Raw genomic sequence first — 21611 nt, forward strand, 5'->3', positions numbered from 1 at the left:
AGTGAGTCACATGTCAATCAGACAACAGAACTTATACCTAGTTCTAACAGACCCTACTAATCAAACACCGAGCTACGGAACACTGTTGAATGACAGTTTTATTGGTTATAAAACAAATAATAAAGTATAAATAAATAACTTCCTAAATCAGTTTCAAAGGTTTGGTGGCGTGGTCTGATGAGACATTTCACTGGTACCTGTTAGTTCTACAATCGGAATTCCATTTCTGTCCAAAAACACAAATTAGACCACAGGCCTAACTATATTCAACACTCTCCTCACAGTGGACGGGCACCACGTTGCATAATCATCATAACAACAACAACAACAAATTGGGAAAGGCAATAAGGAAAACATTAAACTTCAGATTTGTGGAGCGCTCATCACAAGTCATTCCAGCACCTTCTCTGTCGTTGCCTGTGACGAGAGTAAGAGAAACTAACAGCCAGTCGGACAAGACCAAAGTCCAGGTCAATGAACAATGTGATAACGGTACGATTGGACAAGAACGCTTGAGAGTCTTACAATAGCTGTAGTTTTCTTTGATAGGACAGTGGTTAAAGTTTGGTTCCTTAATGTTTAGGCATACTTAAAAAAACAAATTCCTCATCGTACAATAACAGTGTGGGGGAGGGGAGGGGGGGACAGCTTCAACAGAGGTCACAATGTATCATATTAAATCAAGATGAGAGGACACTGTACACAAACACTGAAAAACCATTGCGAGAACTGGCTTGACAACTTAAAGATGGAGGGTAAAGTCAACGTGGAAGCACTATAATGTAAATGACACATGGTTATAAAGAGCTGACAGACTGTTCAAATGTCATCCGTTCACAATCTCAAATTACAAAAAGACGTTTGACTTTATGACACATCAACCCAAAAGACACAGTCCAGTCATCCTCGATGCGCTGGCTGAAAGGCTGCATGCAACATCACTAGAAAGGTAAGTGATTTTAATGTACGTCACTGGGGATAGTTTTGTCTTCCTCAGTCCCCCTACATCCCACACACCAGCATTTACAGAAATCAGGCACTTTTCGGGTATATCCTAATCTGACAGCGCTCTCATACAGGAATAGCATACAGGAGACCCTGGCTAGCGACACGGGGGCAACTGACGCATACCAAACATATTTTTGACATCTTCATCAACCCACAGGGACATAGAGAGGTGGTTGGACTGTCTGTCCAGTCTGGACTTCTCCAATCACCTCCACCTCTCCTTCAGTATCTGCTGCAGCTTCGCTCCTCTGTCCAGTCTGGACTTCTCCAATCACCTCCACCTCTCCTTCAGTATCTGCTGCAGCTTCGCTCCTCTGTCCAGTCTGGTCTGTCTGTCCTGTCTGGGCTGTGTTAGCGGTGTCTCTTCTCTGTGTGACCACGTCTCTGGAGAAACGGCTCATCATTATCCCTGGGGACCTTAGCTCAGTGTCCTGGGAGTGGGATTGGGGTGCAGGGCGTGCAGGGGGGTGAGGGTAACTGGGCTGGTAGTACTGAGGTGGGTAGCCTCTATACCCAGCGAATGGGTCCTCTTCATCTTCCTCATCGTCTTCATCATCGTTGTTGTAATTTCCACGGGGGTCATAACGGGCAGTGGGGTGATAGTTTTGGTAGTTGGTGTGGGGGAGTTGTTGTACTATGGTGGGGAACATCTGGATCAATGGGGTGTCATCACTAGCAACCTCTTTCTAAACCACCACCGCTAAGTTAGCTTGTTGCCCGGGGTTGTTAGCTTGTTGCCCGGGGTTGTTAGCTTGTTGCCCGGGGTTGTTAGCTTGTTGCCCGGGGTAGCATCTGGGTTAGCAGAATGACGTACAGGAGAAAGCAGACAGAGAGCCACAAGCACAACATTACTGCAGTGAGAAAGAAGAACACAGTGTGTAGCCGTGGCTGTATAAGAGAGAGGGTGAGCCACACCAGTGGGAGTAAGTGGGAGTTTGATTAGTATTTGTCATTCACAAGGATACCTTGATCAGGAGAGAGAAGATATACACAGGGAGGAAGGAAGATGGCGGCTGGTAGCCGACTGGAGAAAAGCATAGTCTAGGAAACAATATCTTCTGATTCATGTCTTTTATAAAAATCCAGATGGGTCGTTTTCCAAGCGGGGTGATGTGAAGCGAGGTTAGTAAGATCAACACACAATGTCTGATGACAGGCAGAGATAGATGGAGACTGAAGCAATTGTTTGAACACGGCGGTGGTGATCTCAAGAGGTAGTGAGGGGTGAAGGGAGGAGGGTAGTGATAGTCTCTATGTGGGGAAGAAAAGATGGGAGAGCAGAGGGTGGCTGAGGGTCTCTCTATGAGGGGAGGGGGGTAGGAGAGGGTGTCTGATGATCTCTTTATGATGGGAGAGGAGAGGGTGGCTGATGGACTATGAGGGGAGGGGAGAGGAGAGGGTGGCTGATGGTCTCTTTATGATGGGAGAGGAGAGGGTGGCTGATGGTCTCTTTATGATGGGAGAGGAGAGGGTGGCTGATGGACTCTTTATGATGGGAGAGGAGAGGATAGGGTGGCTGATGGACTATGAGGGGAGAGGGTGTCTGATGGTCTCTTTATGATGGGAGAGGAGAGGGTGTCTGATGGTCTCTTTATGATGGGAGAGGAGAGGATAGGGTGGCTGATGGACTATGAGGGGAGAGGAGAGGGTGTCTGATGGTCTCATCGGAGAGGAGAGGGTGTCTGATGGTCTCATCGGAGAGGAGAGGGTGGCTGATGGACTGAGGGGAGAGGAGAGGAGAGGGTGGGAGGTAGGAGAGGAGAGGAGAGGGAGGTAGGAGAGGAGAGGAGAGGGGAGGTAGGAGAGGAGAGGAGAGGAGAGGGAGGTAGGAGAGGAAAGGGTGTCTGGAACTAAGAGAATGTTGCTCAGTAGTCATTCTCATATTCCTGTTCCTGTCCTCCTTGAGTTAGAACCAGAACAGAGGAGACAGACAGAGACACAGAGAAACACCTTACGTCAGTACAGATACCAGACCACATAACACCAACATGCTACCACTAGTGGTTGTGCTAGTCAGTATCTCTGACTCAGACTGCTGTGTTATGGCAGCTGCTCATCAGAGCTCTGAAAGCAGACAGGCACAACATAGTGCTGTCATCTTTATTTCTCTTTCTTAATGTAAGAAAATGTCATAAAGATGTAGAACAGTGAAATGAGAGTCACACAGGATACATGGTTGTACATCCAGTATACTTACAGTGTAGTAACTCAGACATGCACAAGTTGTGGGGAAGTATTTTAGGTCAAATGTGCACCACACATCGCTGTGAGAGGCACTCTCATCTTAAAGTGACTCAACCACATTTTAACCACATCTGTGGGAATGAACCAATTGTTCAATGTCAAATAATACCCTGCCTGAATTCAATCAAAACAGCTATAGCATAATGGTCTTAGTGTTAATATCCTTTCAGGTTAGCAGTGAAGTAATAACCAGGCAAAAGAAAGCAGGCCCACTAAGGCGGCTCTCAAGTGGTCTAAGGCACTGCATCTCAGTGCAAGAGACGTCACTACAGTCCCTGGTTCGAATCCAGGCTGTATCACATCTGGGTGTGATTTAGGAGTCCCATAGGGCGGGTTTGGCAAGGGGGTTGGGCCGTCATTATAAATAAGAATTTGTTCTTAACTGACTTGCCGAGTTAAATAAAATAAACGAAGGACACGGTCACTCATATTAAACATTCATAGTGTGTATAAAACGCGTCACATTTCAATAGCTCTAAAATACTTTACGGAATTTATAGGGACAATTACAATGTCAATCTCTGTACGATTTACCAGTCGCCAGTTAGTCAGTCACTGAGGAAAATACTTTAACTTTTACTGGTTGTAAAGTCAGGGGCGGAGCCAGTTAGTCAGTCACTGAGGAAAATACTTTAACTTTTACTGGTTGTAAAGTCAGGGGCGGAGCCAGTTAGTCAGTCACTCAGGAAAATACTTTAACTTTTACTGGTTGTAAAGTCAGGGGCGGAGCCAGTTAGTCAGTCACTGAGGAAAATACTTTAACTTTTACTGGTTGTAAAGTCAGGGGCGGAGCCAGTTAGTCAGTCACTGAGGAAAATACTTTAACTTTTACTGGTTGTAAAGTCAGGGGCGGAGCCAGTTAGTCAGTCACTGAGGAAACTACTTAACTTTTACTGGTTGTAAAGTCAGGGGCGGAGCCAGTTAGTCAGTCACTGAGGAAAATACTTTTACTTTTACTAGTTGTAAAGTCAGGGGCGGAGCCAGTTAGTCAGTCACTGAGGAAAATACTTTTACTTTTACTAGTTGTAAAGTCAGGGGCGGAGCCAGTTAGTCAGTCACTGAGGAAAATACTTTTACTTTTACTAGTTGTAAAGTCAGGGGCGGAGCCAGTTAGTCAGTCACTGAGGAAAATACTTAACTTTTACTGGTTGTAAAGTCAGGGGCGGAGCCAGTTAGTCAGTCACTGAGGAAAATACTTAACTTTTACTGGTTGTAAAGTCAGGGGCGGAGCCAGTTAGTCAGTCACTGAGGAAAATACTTAACTTTTACTGGTTGTAAAGTCAGGGGCGGAGCCAGACACTGGGGTTGTTTTATGTCCTGAAATGATCTGCAATAAACATCGTCAAGCCTCTTTCATTTCATCTAATGAAAATAACACTAACTAACCACTGGGTCCCTTCAAAATACTAGGTCAAGACATCAGCTGACTGGAAGGGCAGGACTCTCCTACAACGGACCATGAAGAGAAGGCTTTAGATCTGACACACACAGAACTTACTGTTACTCTCTCTTTCTACGTTTCTGTTTTGATTGAATTCAGGAATAATATACATTGAGTGGACAGAACATTAGGAACACCTGCTCTTTCCGTGACACACACTGACCAGGTGAATCCAGGTGAAAGATATGATCCCTTATTGATGCCACTTTGTTTAATCCTCTTCAATCAGTGTAGATGAAGGGGAGGAGACGGGTTAAAGAAGGATTTTTAAGCTTTGAGACAATTGAGACATTTTGTATATGTGTGTCATTCAGAGGGTGAATGGGAAAGACATTTAAGTGCCTTTGAACGGGGTAACTTGACACAACTGTGGGAAACATTGGAGTTAACATTGGCCAGCATCCCTGTGGAACGCTTTCGACACCTTGTAGAGTCCATGTCCTGACGAATTGAGGCTGTTCTGAGGGCAACATCAATATTAGCAAGGTGTTCTTAATGTTTTGTACACTCAGTGCATAACCGCACACAACCCAGTTCCTCCTAGTAATCTCAGTCCTACAGTGTCCAGAACTTATAGACAGGGATATCTATGTGTTCTGATGGTGGTTACCTCCAACGTTGTAGCCCAAACAGGAGTTCTGGTCGCAGTAGCCAGCAGCACCAGCAGGGCCCGTGGATCCAGGGGTGCCTGGTCGCCCTGGGGTACCCTGGTTGCCTGGTCTACCGGCGGGGCCTTGGCTGCCTGTACGCCCCTCTCCTAGAAGACCTGTGGAGGCAAGATACACAGTAACAGGACCTACAAGGGGACTAATTACACACCAAACACCAGTCTGTTGCTACGGCCGACGATGTTGTAAACTGGAGAGATAAAATCATGAAAACTATGTTTCATGAATCGTCCCCCTTGTTACTTCTGCAATGACGAAGTCAAATGTAAAATAGTCTGTGTTGTTGAGTGGCCAGACTGCAGGCAGTGTATATATATATATATATGTGTATGTGTGGGTTCCCTCAGAATAATGCCCTGAACCCAGATCAGACAGTTATTATCCTACTTCTGTTGAAGTTTCCACTACAGAAGCCTGTCCTTCAGCCCAGTTCAGTTTGACTACAGCAGTCCAGTCCCAGTCCAGTTTGACTACAGCAGTCCAGTCCCAGTCCAGTTTGACTACAGCAGTCCAGTCCCAGTCCAGTTTGACTACAGCAGTCCAGTCCCAGCCCAGTTTGACTACAGCAGTCCAGTCCCAGCCCAGTATGACTACAGCAGTCCCGTCCCAGTCCAGTTTGACTACAGCAGTCCCGTCCCAGTCCAGTATGACTACAGCAGTCCAGTCCCAGTCCAGTTTGACTACAGCAGTCCAGTCCCAGTCCAGTTTGACAGTCCCAGTCCCAGTCCAGTTTGACTACAGCAGCCCAGTCCCAGTCCAGTTTGACTACAGCAGTCCAGTCCCAGCCCAGTTTGACTACAGCAGTCCAGTCCCAGCCCAGTATGACTACAGCAGTCCCGTCCCAGTCCAGTTTGACTACAGCAGTCCAGTCCCAGTCCAGTTTGACTACAGCAGTCCAGTCCCAGTCCAGTTTGACTACAGCAGTCCCGTCCCAGTCCAGTATGACTACAGCAGTCCAGTCCCAGTCCAGTTTGACTACAGCAGTCCAGTCCCAGTCCAGTTTGACTGCAGCAGTGCAGTCCCAGTCCCAGTCCAGTTTGACTACAGCAGTCCAGTCCCAGCCCAGTTTGACTACAGCAGTCCAGTCCCAGTCCAGTATGACTACAGCAGTCCCGTCCCAGTCCAGTTTGACTACAGCAGTCCAGTCCAGTTTGACTACAGCAGTCCAGTCCCAGTCCAGTATGACTACAGCAGTCCCGTCCCAGTCCAGTATGACTACAGCAGTCCAGTCCCAGTCCAGTTTGACTACAGCAGTCCAGTCCCAGTCCAGTTTGACTGCAGTCCAGTTTGTACAGCAGCAGTCCCAGTCCCAGCAGTCCAGTCCAGTTTGACTACAGCAGTCCCAGTCCAGTCCCAGTCCCAGTCCAGTTTGACTACAGCAGTCCAGTCCCAGTCCAGTTTGACTACAGCAGTCCCAGTCCCAGTCCAGTTTGACTACAGCAGTCCAGTCCCAGTCCAGTCCAGTCCAGTTTGACTACAGCAGTCCAGTCCCAGTCCAGTCCCATGTCCTACAGCAGTCCAGTCCCAGTCCAGTTTGACTACAGCAGCCCAGTCCCAGTCCAGTCCCAGTCCCAGTCCAGTTTGACTACAGCAGTCCAGTCCAGTTTGACTACAGCAGTCCAGTCCCAGTCCAGTATGACTACAGCAGTCCCGTCCCAGTCCAGTTTGACTACAGCAGCCCAGTCCCAGTCCAGTTTGACTGCAGCAGTGCAGTCCCAGTCCCAGTCCAGTCCCAGTCCAGTTTGACTACAGCAGCCCAGTCCCAGTCCAGTTTGACTGCAGCAGTGCAGTCCCAGTCCCAGTCCAGTTTGACTACAGCAGTCCAGTCCCAGTCCAGTTTGACTACAGCAGTCCAGTCCCAGTCCAGTTTGACTACAGCAGTCCAGTCCCAGTCTAGTTTGACTACAGAAGCCCAGTCCCAGTCTAGTTTCACTACAGAAGCCCAGTCCCAGTCTAGTTTCACTACAGCAGTCCAGTCCCAGTCTAGTTTCACTACAGAAGCCCAGTCCCAGTCTAGTTTCACTACAGAAGCCCAGTCCCAGTCTAGTTTCACTACAGAAGCCCAGTCCCAGTCTAGTTTGACTACAGAAGCCCAGTCCCAGTCTAGTTTCACTACAGAAGCCCAGCCCCAGTTCCATCCATGAACACACATTCCAATGTTTGCTGACATGGCAACAATCTGAGGCGTTGTGGTGCTCAGTGAGATATGAGTGGAATCCTCATCTACAGAGTTCTGTTTTTGGATCTAAAAATATCCTCCCTGATTTCCATTAAAGTAGTAAAACCTCTGCCAGGAACCACAGTCTCCTGATGTTTCATCGTGAACTTTCAGACATGTTGTTTTGTCAGTGGTTAGAGTGTTGGACTAGTAACTGGAAGGTTGCAAGTTCAAACCCCCGAGCTGACAAGGTACAAGTCTGTCGTTACGCCCCTGAACAGGCAGTTAACCCACTGTTCCCAGGCCGTCATTGAAAATAAGAATTTGTTCTTAACTGACTTGCCTGGTTAAATAAAGGTCAAATAAAGGTTAAATAAAGGTTAAATAAAGGTTAAATAAAGGTCAAATAAATCAATCGATCAAATGTATACATGTCAGAGTTGAGAATCGATTAAACAACAATCAGATGTCCTGTATTGGTTTTCTGATTTAAAAAATAGTAGTGTACAAAGAAGAATCAATACAAAGGGTTTGTTTCTCCCAAAAATATTGTCCAAACATCTGTTTGACATTATAGACAGCAATCCAAGACAGATCAACTTTTAAATCCAAAACACATGAGGATTTTTCTGATGTTATTAAAAGTTTCAAACGTTGTTTTCTTTACAGAAAATCCCTAGTAAGAGGAATTTCACTGCAGTCACAGTGTGGTCTGAATACACAAGACTTCTCAATCAACAACATAGTGGGGCCTTTGATTGACGTGTTTTTATTAAAGTGTGTCAGCCGTTAGTGTCCCATGAAACCCAACCAGTCCTAGAAACACCTCTCATTATAGTGTTGGATTGCCTGTATAAGCTGGTAGTGAATGGGTGAATCCACCCTCCAGCATGCATTGTCTGTATAAGGTGGTAGTGAATGGGTGAATCCCCCCTCCAGCATGTATTGTCTGTATAAGGTGGTAGTGAATGGGTGAATCTCCCCTCCAGCATGCATTGTCTGTATAAGCTGGTAGTGAATGGGTGAATCCGCCCTCCAGCATGCATTGTCTGTATAAGGTGGTAGTGAATGGGATGCATATCCACACATGTATTATCTGGGATTTCTAAATGCTGGAGGGAGGATTGTGGAGGGAAGATGAGGGGGGTGAAGGGAGGATGACGATGAGAAGTAAGATAGAAGATGAGGGGGGATGAAGGGAGGATGACGAGGAGAAGTAAGATGGAAGGTGAGGGGGGATGAAGGGAGGACGACGAGGAGAAGTAAGATGGAAGGTGAGGGGGGATGAAGGGAGGATGACGAGGAGAAGTAAGATGGAAGGTGAGGGGGGTTGAAGGGAGGACGACGAGGAGAAGTAAGATGAAGATGAGGGAGGATGAGGAGAAGTAAGTGTACACAGTGTACATATTACATGTGGATTAGTATAAACTGTCTCTACATATTACATGTGGATTAGTATAAACTGTCTCTACATACTACATGTGGATTAGTATAAACTGTCTCTACATACTACATGTGGATTAGTATAAACTGTCTCTACATACTGCATGTGGATTAGTATAAACTGTCTCTACATACTACATGTGGATTAGTATAAACTGTCTCTACATACTACATGTGAATTAGTATAAACTGTCTCTACATACTACATGTGGATTAGTTTAAACTGTCTCTACACACTACATGTGGATTAGTATAAACTGTCTCTACATACTACATGTGGATTAGTTTAAACTGTCTCTACACACTACATGTGGATTAGTATAAACTGTCTCTACATACTACATGTGGATTAGTATAAACTGTCTCTACATACTACATGTGGATTAGTATAAACTGTCTACTACTACATGTGGATTAGTATAAACTGTCTCTACACACTACATGTGGATTAGTATAAACTGTCTCTACATACTACATGTGGATTAGTATAAACTGTCTCTACACACTACATGTGGATTAGTATAAACTGTCTCTACACACTACATGTGGATTAGTATAAACTGTCTCTACATACTACATGTGGATTAGTATAAACTGTCTCTACATACTACATGTGGATTAGTATAAACTGTCTCTACATACTGCATGTGGATTAGTATAAACTGTCTCTACATACTACATGTGGATTAGTATAAACTGTCTCTACATACTACATGTGGATTAGTATAAACTGTCTCTACATACTACATGTGGATTAGTATAAACTGTCTCTACACACTACATGTGGATTAGTATAAACTGTCTCTACATACTACACTACATGTGGATTAGTATAAACTGTCTCTACATACTACATGTGAATTAGTTGAAACTGTCTCTACACACTACATGTGGATTAGTATAAACTGTCTCTACACACTACATGTGGATTAGTATAAACTGTCTCTACATACTACATGTGGATTAGTATAAACTGTCTCTACATACTACATGTGGATTAGTATAAACTGTCTCTACATACTACATGTGGATTAGTATAAACTGTCTCTACATACTACATGTGGATTAGTATAAACTGTCTCTACATACTACATGTGGATTAGTATAAACTGTCTCTACATACTACATGTGGATTAGTATAAACTGTCTCTACATACTACATGTGGATTAGTATAAACTGTCTCTACACACTACATGTGGATTAGTATAAACTGTCTCTACATACTGCATGTGGATTAGTATAAACTGATTGTGATTCTGTAAAATGGAAGGGTGAGAGGGAGGAGTGTGATGGGAGGAGAAGAGAGGAGTGATGAGAGGATGTAAGGGTTCTTACCTGGTGGTCCTGGGGGACCTCTGGGGCCCTGTGTCCCCACACCTTGACTCCCCCTCTCCCCCTTCTCTCCTGGGAGACCTGAGGACAGACGACACACAAAGTACATATGACCTTGACCTTAACAGAAAGTCACCATGTCCTCATGCAACTTCTCGCCATTCTCCTAGTTCCTCTCTGATACCCAGTACACTGTTCTTCATCTAGTCAGACTGTCCTCTACTATGTCTGGTCTTCATCTAGTCAGACTGTCCTCTACTATGTCTGGTCTTCATCTAGTCAGACTGTCCTCCTCTACTATGTCTGGTCTTCATCTAGTCAGACTGTCCTCCTCTACTATGTCTGGTCTTCATCTAGTCAGACTGTCCTCTACTATGTCTGGTCTTCATCTAGTCAGACTGTCCTCTACTATGTCTGGTCTTCATCTAGTCAGACTGTCCTCTACTATGTCTGGTCTTCATCTAGTCAGACTGTCCTCCTCTACTATGTCTGGTCTTCATCTAGTCAGACTGTCCTCCTCTACTATGTCTGGTCTTCATCTAGTCAGACTGTCCTCCTCTACTATGTCTGGTCTTCATCATCAGACTGTCCTCCTCTACTAGTCTAGTCAGACTGTCCTCTACTATGTCTGGTCTTCATCTAGTCAGACTGTCCTCTACTATGTCTGGTCTTCATCTAGTCAGATCCTCTACTATCCTGGTCCATCTCAGACTGTCCTCTACTATGTCTGGTCTTCATCTAGTCAGACTGTCCTCTACTATGTCTGGTCTTCATCTAGTCAGACTGTCCTCCTCTACTATGTCTGGTCTTCATCTAGTCAGACTGTCCTCTACTTATGTCTGGTCTTCATCTAGTCAGACTGTCAGACTGTCCTCTACTATGTCTGGTCTTCATCTAGTCAGACTGTCCTCTACTATGTCTGACTGTCTTCATCTAGTCAGACTGTCCTCCTACTACTATGTCTGGTCTTCATCTAGTCAGACTGTCCTCCTCTACTATGTCTGGTCTTCATCTAGTCAGACTGTCCTCTACTATGTCTGGTCTTCATCTAGTCAGACTGTCCTCCTCTACTATGTCTGGTCTTCATCTAGTCAGAGACTGTCCTCCTCTACTATGTCTGGTCTTCATCTAGTCAGACTGTCCTCCTCTACTATGTCTGGTCTTCATCTAGTCAGACTGTCCTCCTCTACTACTCATCTAGTCCTCTACTATGTCTGGTCTTCATCTAGTCAGACTGTCCTCCTCTACTATGTCTGGTCTTCATCTAGTCAGACTGTCCTCCTCTACTATGTCTGGTCTTCATCTAGTCAGACTGTCCTCCTCTACTATGTCTGGTCTTCATCTAGTCAGACTGTCCTCTACTATGTCTGGTCTTCATCTAGTCAGACTGTCCTCTACTATGTCTGGTCTTCATCTAGTCAGACTGTCCTCCTCTACTATGTCTGGTCTTCATCTAGTCAGACTGTCCTCTACTATGTCTGGTCTTCATCTAGTCAGACTGTCCTCTACTATGTCTGGTCTTCATCTAGTCAGACTGTCCTCTACTATGTCTGGTCTTCATCTAGTCCTCCTCTACTATGTCTGGTCTTCATCTAGTCAGACTGTCCTCTCTACTATGTCTGGTCTTCTACTATGTCTGGTCTTCATCTAGTCAGACTGTCCTCCTCTACTATGTCTGGTCTTCATCTAGTCAGACTGTCCTCCTCCTCTACTATGTCTGGTCTTCATCTAGTCAGACTGTCCTCCTCTACTATGTCTGGTCTTCATCTAGTCAGACTGTCCTCCTCTACTATGTCTGGTCTTCATCCTACTATGTCTGGTCTTCATCTATGTCTGGTCTTCATCTAGTCAGACTGTCCTCCTCTACTATGTCTGGTCTTCATCTAGTCAGACTGTCCTCCTCTACTATGTCTGGTCTTCATCTAGTCAGACTGTCCTCCTCTACTATGTCTGGTCTTCATCTAGTCAGACTAGTCAGACTCCTCTACTATGTCTGGTCTTCATCTAGTCAGACTGTCCTCTACTATGTCTGGTCTTCATCTAGTCAGACTGTCCTCTACTATGTCTGGTCTTCATCTAGTCAGACTGTCCTCCTCTACTATGTCTGGTCTTCATCTAGTCAGACTCCTCTACTATGTCTGGTCTTCATCTAGTCAGACTGTCCTCTACTATGTCTGGTCTTCATCTAGTCAGACTGTCCTCCTCTACTCAGATGTCTGGTCTTCATCTAGTCAGACTGTCCTCTACTATGTCTGGTCTTCATCTAGTCAGACTGTCCTCCTCTACTATGTCTGGTCTTCATCTAGTCAGACTGTCCTCCTCTACTATGTCTGGTCTTCATCTAGTCAGACTGTCCTCCTCTACTATGTCTGGTCTTCATCTAGTCAGACTGTCCTCCTCTACTATGTCTGGTCTTCATCTAGTCAGACTGTCCTCCTCTACTATGTCTGGTCTTCATCTAGTCAGACTGTCCTCTACTATGTCTGTCTTCATCTCAGACTGTCCTCTACTATCTTCATCTAGTCAGACTGTCCTCCTCTACTATGTCTGGTCTTCATCTAGTCAGACTGTCTCTACTATGTCTGGTCTTCATCTAGTCAGATGTCCTCTACTGTCTGGTCTTCATCTCAGACTGTCCTCCTCTACTCAGACTGTCAGACTCCTCTACTATGTCTGGTCTTCATCTAGTCAGACTGTCCTCCTCTACTATCTGGTCTTCATCTAGTCAGACTGTCCTCCTCTACTATGTCTGGTCTTCATCTAGTCAGACTGTCCTCCTCTACTATGTCTGGTCTTCATCTAGTCAGACTGTCCTCCTCTACTATGTCTGGTCTTCATCTAGTCAGACTGTCCTCCTCTACTATGTCTGGTCTTCATCTAGTCAGACTGTCCTCCTCTACTATGTCTGGTCTTCATCTAGTCAGACTGTCCTCTACCTCTACTATGTCTGGTCTTCATCTAGTCAGACTGTCATCTCAGACTCTACTATGTCTGGTCTTCATCTAGTCAGACTGTCCTCTACTATGTCTGGTCTTCATCTAGTCAGACTGTCCCTCTACTATGTCTGGTCTTCATCTCAGACTGTCCTCTCATGTCTGGTCTTCATCTGTCAGACTGTCCTCTACTATGTCTGGTCTTCATCTCAGACTGTCAGACTGTCAGACTGTCCTCTACTATGTCTGGTCTTCATCTAGTCAGACTGTCCTCTACTATGTCTGGTCTTCATCTAGTCAGACTCCTCTACTATGTCTGGTCTTCATCTAGTCAGATCCTCTACTATGTCTGGTCTTCATCTAGTCAGACTGTCCTCCTCTACTATGTCTGGTCTTCATCTAGTCAGACTGTCCTCCTCTACTATGTCTGGTCTTCATCTCAGACTGTCATCTAGTCTGATCTGTCAGACTCCTCTACTATGTCTGGTCTTCATCTAGTCAGACTGTCCTCTACTATGTCTGGTCTTCATCTAGTCAGACTGTCCTCCTCTACTATGTCTGGTCTTCATCTAGTCAGACTGTCCTCTACTATGTCTGGTCTTCATCTAGTCAGACTGTCCTCCTCTACTATGTCTGGTCTTCATCTAGTCAGACTGTCCTCCTCTACTATGTCTGGTCTTCATCTAGTCAGACTGTCCTCTACTATGTCTGGTCTTCATCTAGTCAGACTGTCCTCTACTATGTCTGGTCTTCATCTAGTCAGACTGTCCTCCTCTACTATGTCTGGTCTTCATCTAGTCAGACTGTCCTCTACTATGTCTGGTCTTCATCTAGTCAGACTGTCCTCCTCTACTATGTCTGGTCTTCATCTAGTCAGACTGTCCTACTATGTCTGGTCTTCATCTAGTCAGACTGTCCTCCTACTATGTCTGGTCTTCATCTAGTCAGACTGTCCTCTACTATGTCTGGTCTTCATCTAGTGTCCTCTACTATCTGGTCTTCATCTAGTCAGACTGTCCTCCTCTCTATGTCTGGTCTTCATCTAGTCAGACTCCTCTACTATGTCTGGTCTTCATCTAGTCAGACTGTCCTCCTCTACTATGTCTGGTCTTCATCTAGTCAGACTGATGTCTGGTCTTCCTCAGACTGTCCTCTACTATGTCTGGTCTTCATCTAGTCAGACTGTCCTCCTCTACTATGTCTGGTCTTCATCTAGTCAGACTGTCCTCTACTATGTCTGGTCTTCATCTAGTCAGACTGTCCTCCTCTACTATGTCTGGTCTTCATCTAGTCAGACTGTCCTCTACTATGTCTGGTCTTCATCTAGTCAGATCTGTCAGACTGTCCTCTACTACTATGTCTGGTCTTCATCTAGTCAGACTGTCCTCTCTATCTAGTCAGACTGTCCCTCTACTATGTCTGGTCTTCATCTAGTCAGACTGTCTGGTCTTCATCTAGTCAGACTGTCCTCCTCTACTATGTCTGGTCTTCATCTAGTCAGACTGTCCTCCTCTACTATGTCTGGTCTTCATCTAGTCAGACTGTCCTCTACTATGTCTGGTCTTCATCTAGTCAGACTGTCCTCCTCTACTATGTCTGGTCTTCATCTAGTCAGACTGTCCTCTACTATGTCTGGTCTTCATCTAGTCAGACTGTCCTCCTCTACTATGTCTGGTCTTCATCTAGTGTCCTCCTCTACTATGTCTGGTCTTCATCTAGTCAGACTGTCCTCCTCTACTATGTCTGGTCTTCATCTAGTCAGACTGTCCTCCTCTACTATGTCTGGTCTTCATCTAGTCAGACTGTCCTCCTCTACTATGTCTGGTCTTCATCTAGTCAGACTGTCCTCCTCTACTATGTCTGGTCTTCATCTAGTCAGACTGTCCTCCTCTACTATGCCTGGTCTTCATCTAGTCAGACTGTCCTCCTCTACTATGCCCTGGTCTTCAATCATTGCATTAACTGCTCAATAAGCTCAGTACTTTTTCCTCTGGTGGCTGTGCCCAACCTAGTCCATTAGTATGCCTTGGTTTCCCTGCTGTACCATCCCCTGCCAAGCTGAACCAAGCCAAACTCCTGCTCTAGCAAGTCCTGCCAAGCTGAACCAAGCCAAACTCCTGCTCTAGCAAGTCCTGCCAAGCTGAGTCAGAGGAGTGGTGGTTAATGGTGCTGTTTAGCACCAGGCTGACACTCTGTTAATGGTGCTGTTTAGCACCAGGCTGACACTCTGTTAATGGTGCTGTTTAGCATCAGGCTGACACTCTGTTAATGGTGCTGTTTAAGCACCAGGCTGACACTCTGTTAATGGTGCTGTTTAACACCAGGCTGACACTCTGTTAATGGTGCTGTTTAAGCACCAGGCTGACACTCTGTTAATGGTGCTGTTTAGCACCAGGCTGACACTCTGTTAATGGTGCTGTTTAGCACCAGGCTGACACTCTGTTAATGGTGCTGTTTAGCACCAGGCTGACACTCTGTTAATGGTGCTGTTTAGCACCAGGCTGACACTCTGTTAATGGTCTGTTAATGGTGCTGTTTAGCACCAGGCTGACACTCTGTTAATGGTGCTGTTTAGCACCAGGCTGACACTCTGTTAATGGTGCTGTTTAAGCACCAGGCTGACACTCTGTTAATGGTGCTGTTTAGCACCAGGCTGACACTCTGTTAATGGTGCTGTTTAGCACCAGGCTGACACTCTGTTAATGGTGCTGTTTAGCACCAGGCTGACACTCTGTTAATGGTGCTGTTTAGCACCAGGCTGACACTCTGTTAATGGTGCTGTTTAGCACCAGGCTGTTTGTGTGTAATGTTCTGTCATATTCCTGTTTGTTTGTAATGTTCTGTAATATTCCTGTTTGTGTGTAATATTCTGTCATATTCCTGTTTGTTCCTTGCGATATGTCTGTTGTTTTTATGGACATGATTCTTCTGCAAAACCAATCCCCCCCCGGGGAACGATAAAGCTTTCTACCACGACCATCTGTAACTATGTTTCATAGATTTGAATGCTTCAGACCAGTCAGTATTATCTGTATGTAATGTTGAGCAACCTGCTACTTTCAATTATCTAATCAATTCAACCAATCAATCAATATCTCTAGCTATGATGACGTTTCAGACTGGTCAGTCATATCTCTAGCTATGAGGATGTTTCAGACCAGTCAGTCATATCTCTAGCTATGGGGATGTTTCGGTGACTCTAGCTTGGATGTTTCATGTTGGTCATATCTCTAGCTATGAGGATGTTTCAGACTGGTCAGTCATATCTCTAGCTATGAGGATGTTTCAGACCAGTCAGTCATATCTCTAGCTATGAGGATGTTTCAGACCTGGTCAGTCATATCTCTAGCTATGAGGATGTTTCTGGCTCTGTCTTGGTCATATCTTCTAGCTATGAGGATGTTTCAGACAACTAGGAAAGTAAAAAAAAAGTCATATCTCTAGCTATGAGGATGTTTCAGACTTCTGTTGGTCATATCTCTAGCTATGAGGATGTTTCAGACCTGGTCAGTCATATCTCTAGCTATGAGGATGTTTCAGACTGGTCAGTCAAACTCTCTAGCTATGAGGATGTTTCAGACTGGTCATGGGAATCATATCTCTAGCTATGAGGATGTTTCAGACTGGTCAGTCATATCTCTAGCTATGAGGATGTTTCAGACCCTGGTGTTGGTCAGTCATCCTCTACCAACTCATGAGGAATGGCTCTGTTGGTCTGGGCACTGGAGGAGGATCAATCCAACCCATGACATGTTTCTTCCATCAACTGGTTCAGGCCAGGGAATCAAAGCTCATGAAAAGACAACTACCAACTGGTTCAGGCCAGGGAAAAAAAAAATGTGTTTTACATCTCAATGGTTAGGCCAGAATCAAACTATCCTGAGTGACTTAGTGTCATCCTCTACCAAGTGAATCAAAGTCCAACCCTACTCTGTTGGTCATGGGAATCAAACTCACAACCCTGGCGCTGGAAGTGTCATCCTCTACCAACTGGTTCAGGCCAGGGAATCAAACTCACAACCCTGGCGTTGGAAGTGTCATCCTCTACCAACTGGTTCAGGCCAGGGAATCAAACTCACAACCCTGGTGTTGGAAGTGTCATCCTCTACCAACTGGTTCAGGCCAGGGAATCAAACTCACAACCCTGGTGTTGGAAGTGTCATCCTCTACCAACTGGTCCCCCATGGGAATCAAACTCACAACCCTGGTGTTGGAAGTGTCATCCTCTACCAACTGGTTCAGGCCAGGGAATCAAACTCACAACCCTGGTGTTGGAAGTGTCATCCTCTACCAACTGGTCAGGCCAGGGAATCAAACTCACAACCCTGGTGTTGGAAGTGTCATCCTCTACCAACTGGTTCAGGCCAGGGAATCAAACTCACAACCCTGGAAGTGTCATCCTCTACCAACTGGTTCAGGCCACCCTGGTGGGTCCAGGGAATCAAACCACAACCCTGGTGTTGGAAGTGTCATCCTCTACCAACTGGTTCAGGCCAGGGAATCAAACTCACAACCCTGGTGTTGGAAGTGTCATCCTCTACCAACTGGTTCAGGCCAGGGAATCAAACTCACAACCCTGGTGTTGGAAGTGTCATCCTCTACCAACTGGTTCAGGCCAGGGAATCAAACTCACAACCCTGGCGTTGGAAGTGTCATCCTCTACCAACTGGTCCCCCATGGGAATCAAACTCACAACCCTGGTGTTGGAAGTGTCATACCAACTCAGGCCATGGGAATCAAACTCACAACTGGTCCCCAATGGGAATCAAACTCACAACCCTGGTGTTGGAAGTGTCATCCTCTACCAACTGGTCCCCCATGGGAATCAAACTCACAACCCCCTGTCATCCTCTACCAACTGGTTCAGGCCAGGGAATCAAACTCACAACCCTGGAAGTGTCATCCTCTACCAACTGGTTCAGGCCAGGGAATCAAACTCACAACCCTGGTGTTGGAAGTGTCATCCTCTACCAACTGGTTCAGGCCAGGGAATCAAATTCACAACCCTGGTGTTGGAAGTGTCATCCTCTACCAACTGGTTCAGGCCAGGGAATCAAACTCACAACCCTGGTGTTGGAAGTGTCATCCTCTACCAACTGGTCCCCCATGGGAATCAAACTCACAACCCTGGCGCTGGAAGTGTCATCCTCTACCAACTGGTTCAGGCCAGGGAATCAAACTCACAACCCTGGTGTTGGAAGTGTCATCCTCTACCAACTGGTTCAGGCCAGGGAATCAAACTCACAACCCTGGTGCTGGAAGTGTCATCCTCTACCAACTGGTTCAGGCTGGTTCAGGGGAATCAAACTCACAACCCTGGTGTTGGAAGTGTCATCCTCTACCAACTGGTTCAGGCCAGGGAATCAAACTCACAACCCTGGTGTTGGAAGTGTCATCCTCTACCAACTGGTCCCCCATGGGAATCAAACTCACAACCCTGGTGTTGGAAGTGTCATCCTCTACCAACTGGTTCAGGCCAGGGAATCAATATAAAACATATAACATACTAGAAAGTCATTGAATTCTGATACAAATGATCAGATACTAGAAAGTCATTGATTCGTGCTACACGTTAGCGTGGCTACAGTGTGAATGGGAAGCCGAAGTTTAAGGTGTGGATATAGAGCAAGGTAATATACTGGTTTGTTATGGCCATCCAATGGCTTCTAATGAAGCAATAAGGCATGAGGAAGTGTAGTATACGGCCAATATACCACGGCTAAGGGCTGTTCTTATGTAAGACACAACGCGGAGCGCCTGGACACAGCCCTTAGCCGTGGTATATTGGCCATATATCACAAACCCCCGAGGTGCCTTACTGCTATTATAAACTGGTTACCAACATAGTTAGAGCAGTAAAAAAAAATGTTTTGTCATACCCGTGGTATATGGTCTGATATATCACATCTGTCAGCCAATCAGCATTCAGGGATCGATTCACCCAGTTTATAATGATGTATAAAAACACTGTACCTCTCTCCCCCGGTCGTCCATCCTGTCCGTTGGTCCCAGGGAACCCTGGTCTGCCTGTGGGCCCCCCCTCTCCCTGTGGCCCTGGCAGACCCCTGCGACCGGGCTCTCCTGGAGGTCCCGGTACCGTCCTCACAGACACTGACTGGCTGGGGATCTGGTTCAGGATGGAGCTGTAGCGAGACAGGTGACCTGAGGGAGGAAGAGAGGAGGGGAGGGGATGGAGAGGTTTGGGGAGGAGTCGGATGAGAGATTGTTGTAGAGAACAGTATGTATGGACAAAAATATCTAGAGAGAGAGAGAGAGAGAGAAAAAAAAGCTGGGTTGAGAACTCACTCTGAATCAGTTGCTCACACACTTGGCGTGCTAAGGCCCTGACGGTAGCTTGAGACTGCAGGTCTCCCTACAAAACAAGACAAAAGCACTGGATTGACACAGCTACACGTTCGCGCGCACGCACGCACGCACGCACGCACACACACAGAGAGAACACTCCCAGGGGGCATGTTTAATGTGTGTGTGTGTGTGTGTGTGTGTGTGTGTGTGTGTGTGTGTGTGTGTGTGTGTGTGTGTGTGTGTGTGTGTGTGTGTGTGTGTGTGTGTGTGTGTGTGTGTGTGTGTGTGTGTGTGTGTGTGTGTGTGTGTGTGTGTGTGTGTGTGTTTAATAACTCCACTCCACCTCCGAGGCCGGGGGCCTTTTGTGTTGAAGTCTCCCAACAATCCAAGAGACTGACCAGAGAATAACACAGAGCTTTAATCTCACGAAGCAAAGAGGTTTTGATCCAAGGCTATTTAACATGAGCACAACATCCCCCTAAAAGGCGTGAATAAACACAGTGTACCTGAATGTCTGGGCTTTGATTTACATGTAACTGTTCAAGCAGGTCTTGCATGAACTCCTGGAAAACACACTGTGGAGCTATAAACCGAGGGAGGAAGGCAGAGAGCTGTGAAGAGACACCTGCATCCCAAACAGCACCTTAGTCCCTATATAGTGCACTACTTATGACCAAGACCCATAGGGCTCTGATCAAAAGTAGTGCACTATATAGGGAATATGGTGCCATTTGGGATGGATGTATCATCTGAGACACAGGGCTGTTAGAGAGCCTCTTAATCCCGGTGCTGATAAACTGCAATTATGGCTGATTTGCGGTTTGAAGCTACGGAAGTATTTCTACACTCCACTTGAATATAAACTGTGTCTGAAATGAAGCATTGGTCTGAGAGGGAACTTACCCGTTCACCCTTGTCTCCTTTGGTACCAGCAGAGCCCTGTAACAGAGATCATATATTATAAACATCCTTTGGTACCAGCAGGGCCCTGTAACAGAGATCATATATTATAAAGATAATATATTATAAACATCCTTTGGTACCAGCCGGGCCCTGTAACAGAGATAATATATTATAAACATCCTTTGGTACCAGCCGGGCCCTGTAACAGAGATAATATATTATAAACATCCTTTGGTACCAGCAGGGCCCTGTAACAGAGATAACATATTATAAACATCCTTTGGTACCAGCAGGGCCCTGTAACAGAGATAATATATTATAAACATCCTTTGGTACCAGCAGGGCCCTGTAACAGAGATAATATATTATAAACATCCTATCAGGGCCCTGTTAGATAATATATTATATCCAGCAGGGCCCTGTAACAGAGATAACATATTATAAACATTCTTTGGTACCATAGGGCCCTGTAACAGAGATAACATATTATAAACATCCTTTGGTACCAGCAGGGCCCTGTAACAGAGATAATATATTATAAACAGAGATAATATATATAAACATCCTTTGGTACTATCAGGGCCCTGTAACATAGATAATATATTATAAACATCCTTTACAGCAGGGCCCTGTAACAGAGATCATACAGTGCCTTGCGAAAGTATTCGGCCCCCTTGAACTTTGCAACCTTTTGCCACATTTCAGGCTTCAAACATAAAGATATAAAACTGTATTTTTTGTGAAGAATCAACAACAAGTGGGACACAATCATGAAGTGGAACGACATTTATTGAATATTTCAAACTTTTTTAACAAATCAAAAACTGAAAAATTGGGCGTGCAAAATTATTCAGCCCCCTTAAGTTAATACTTTGTAGCGCCACCTTTTGCTGCGATTACAGCTGTAAGTCGCTTGGAGTATGTCTCTATCAGTTTTGCACATCGAGAGACTGAATTTTTTTCCCATTCCTCCTTGCAAAACAGCTCGAGCTCAGTGAGGTTGGATGGAGAGCATTTGTGAACAGCAGTTTTCAGTTCTTTCCACAGATTCTCGATTGGATTCAGGTCTGGACTTTGACTTGGCCATTCTAACACCTGGATATGTTTATGTTTAAACCATTCCATTGTAGATTTTGCTTTATGTTTTGGATCATTGTCTTGTTGCAAGACAAAT

General features: G+C 45.5%; 1 protein-coding gene across 1 annotated transcript in view; it reads right to left on the reverse strand.

Moving 5' to 3' along the window:
- Nucleotides 1-2715: 2715 nt before the first annotated feature.
- LOC124020799 (collagen alpha-1(XIV) chain-like) overlaps nt 2716-21611 on the reverse strand; it is a 268028-nt gene continuing 249132 nt past the window's right edge. The window contains exons 46-51 of the mRNA XM_046336070.1: nt 20438-20473; nt 19535-19601; nt 19202-19390; nt 10299-10376; nt 5304-5459; nt 2716-2908 (exon numbers count right to left, since the gene is read on the reverse strand). Coding sequence (XP_046192026.1) covers nt 2874-2908; nt 5304-5459; nt 10299-10376; nt 19202-19390; nt 19535-19601; nt 20438-20473 — 561 coding nt within the window. The 3' untranslated portion in view covers nt 2716-2873. The remainder of the gene's footprint in view (nt 2909-5303; nt 5460-10298; nt 10377-19201; nt 19391-19534; nt 19602-20437; nt 20474-21611) is intronic.

This window comes from Oncorhynchus gorbuscha, unplaced genomic scaffold (assembly GCF_021184085.1).
Source record: "Oncorhynchus gorbuscha isolate QuinsamMale2020 ecotype Even-year unplaced genomic scaffold, OgorEven_v1.0 Un_scaffold_914, whole genome shotgun sequence".
Taxonomy (NCBI): domain Eukaryota; kingdom Metazoa; phylum Chordata; class Actinopteri; order Salmoniformes; family Salmonidae; genus Oncorhynchus; species Oncorhynchus gorbuscha.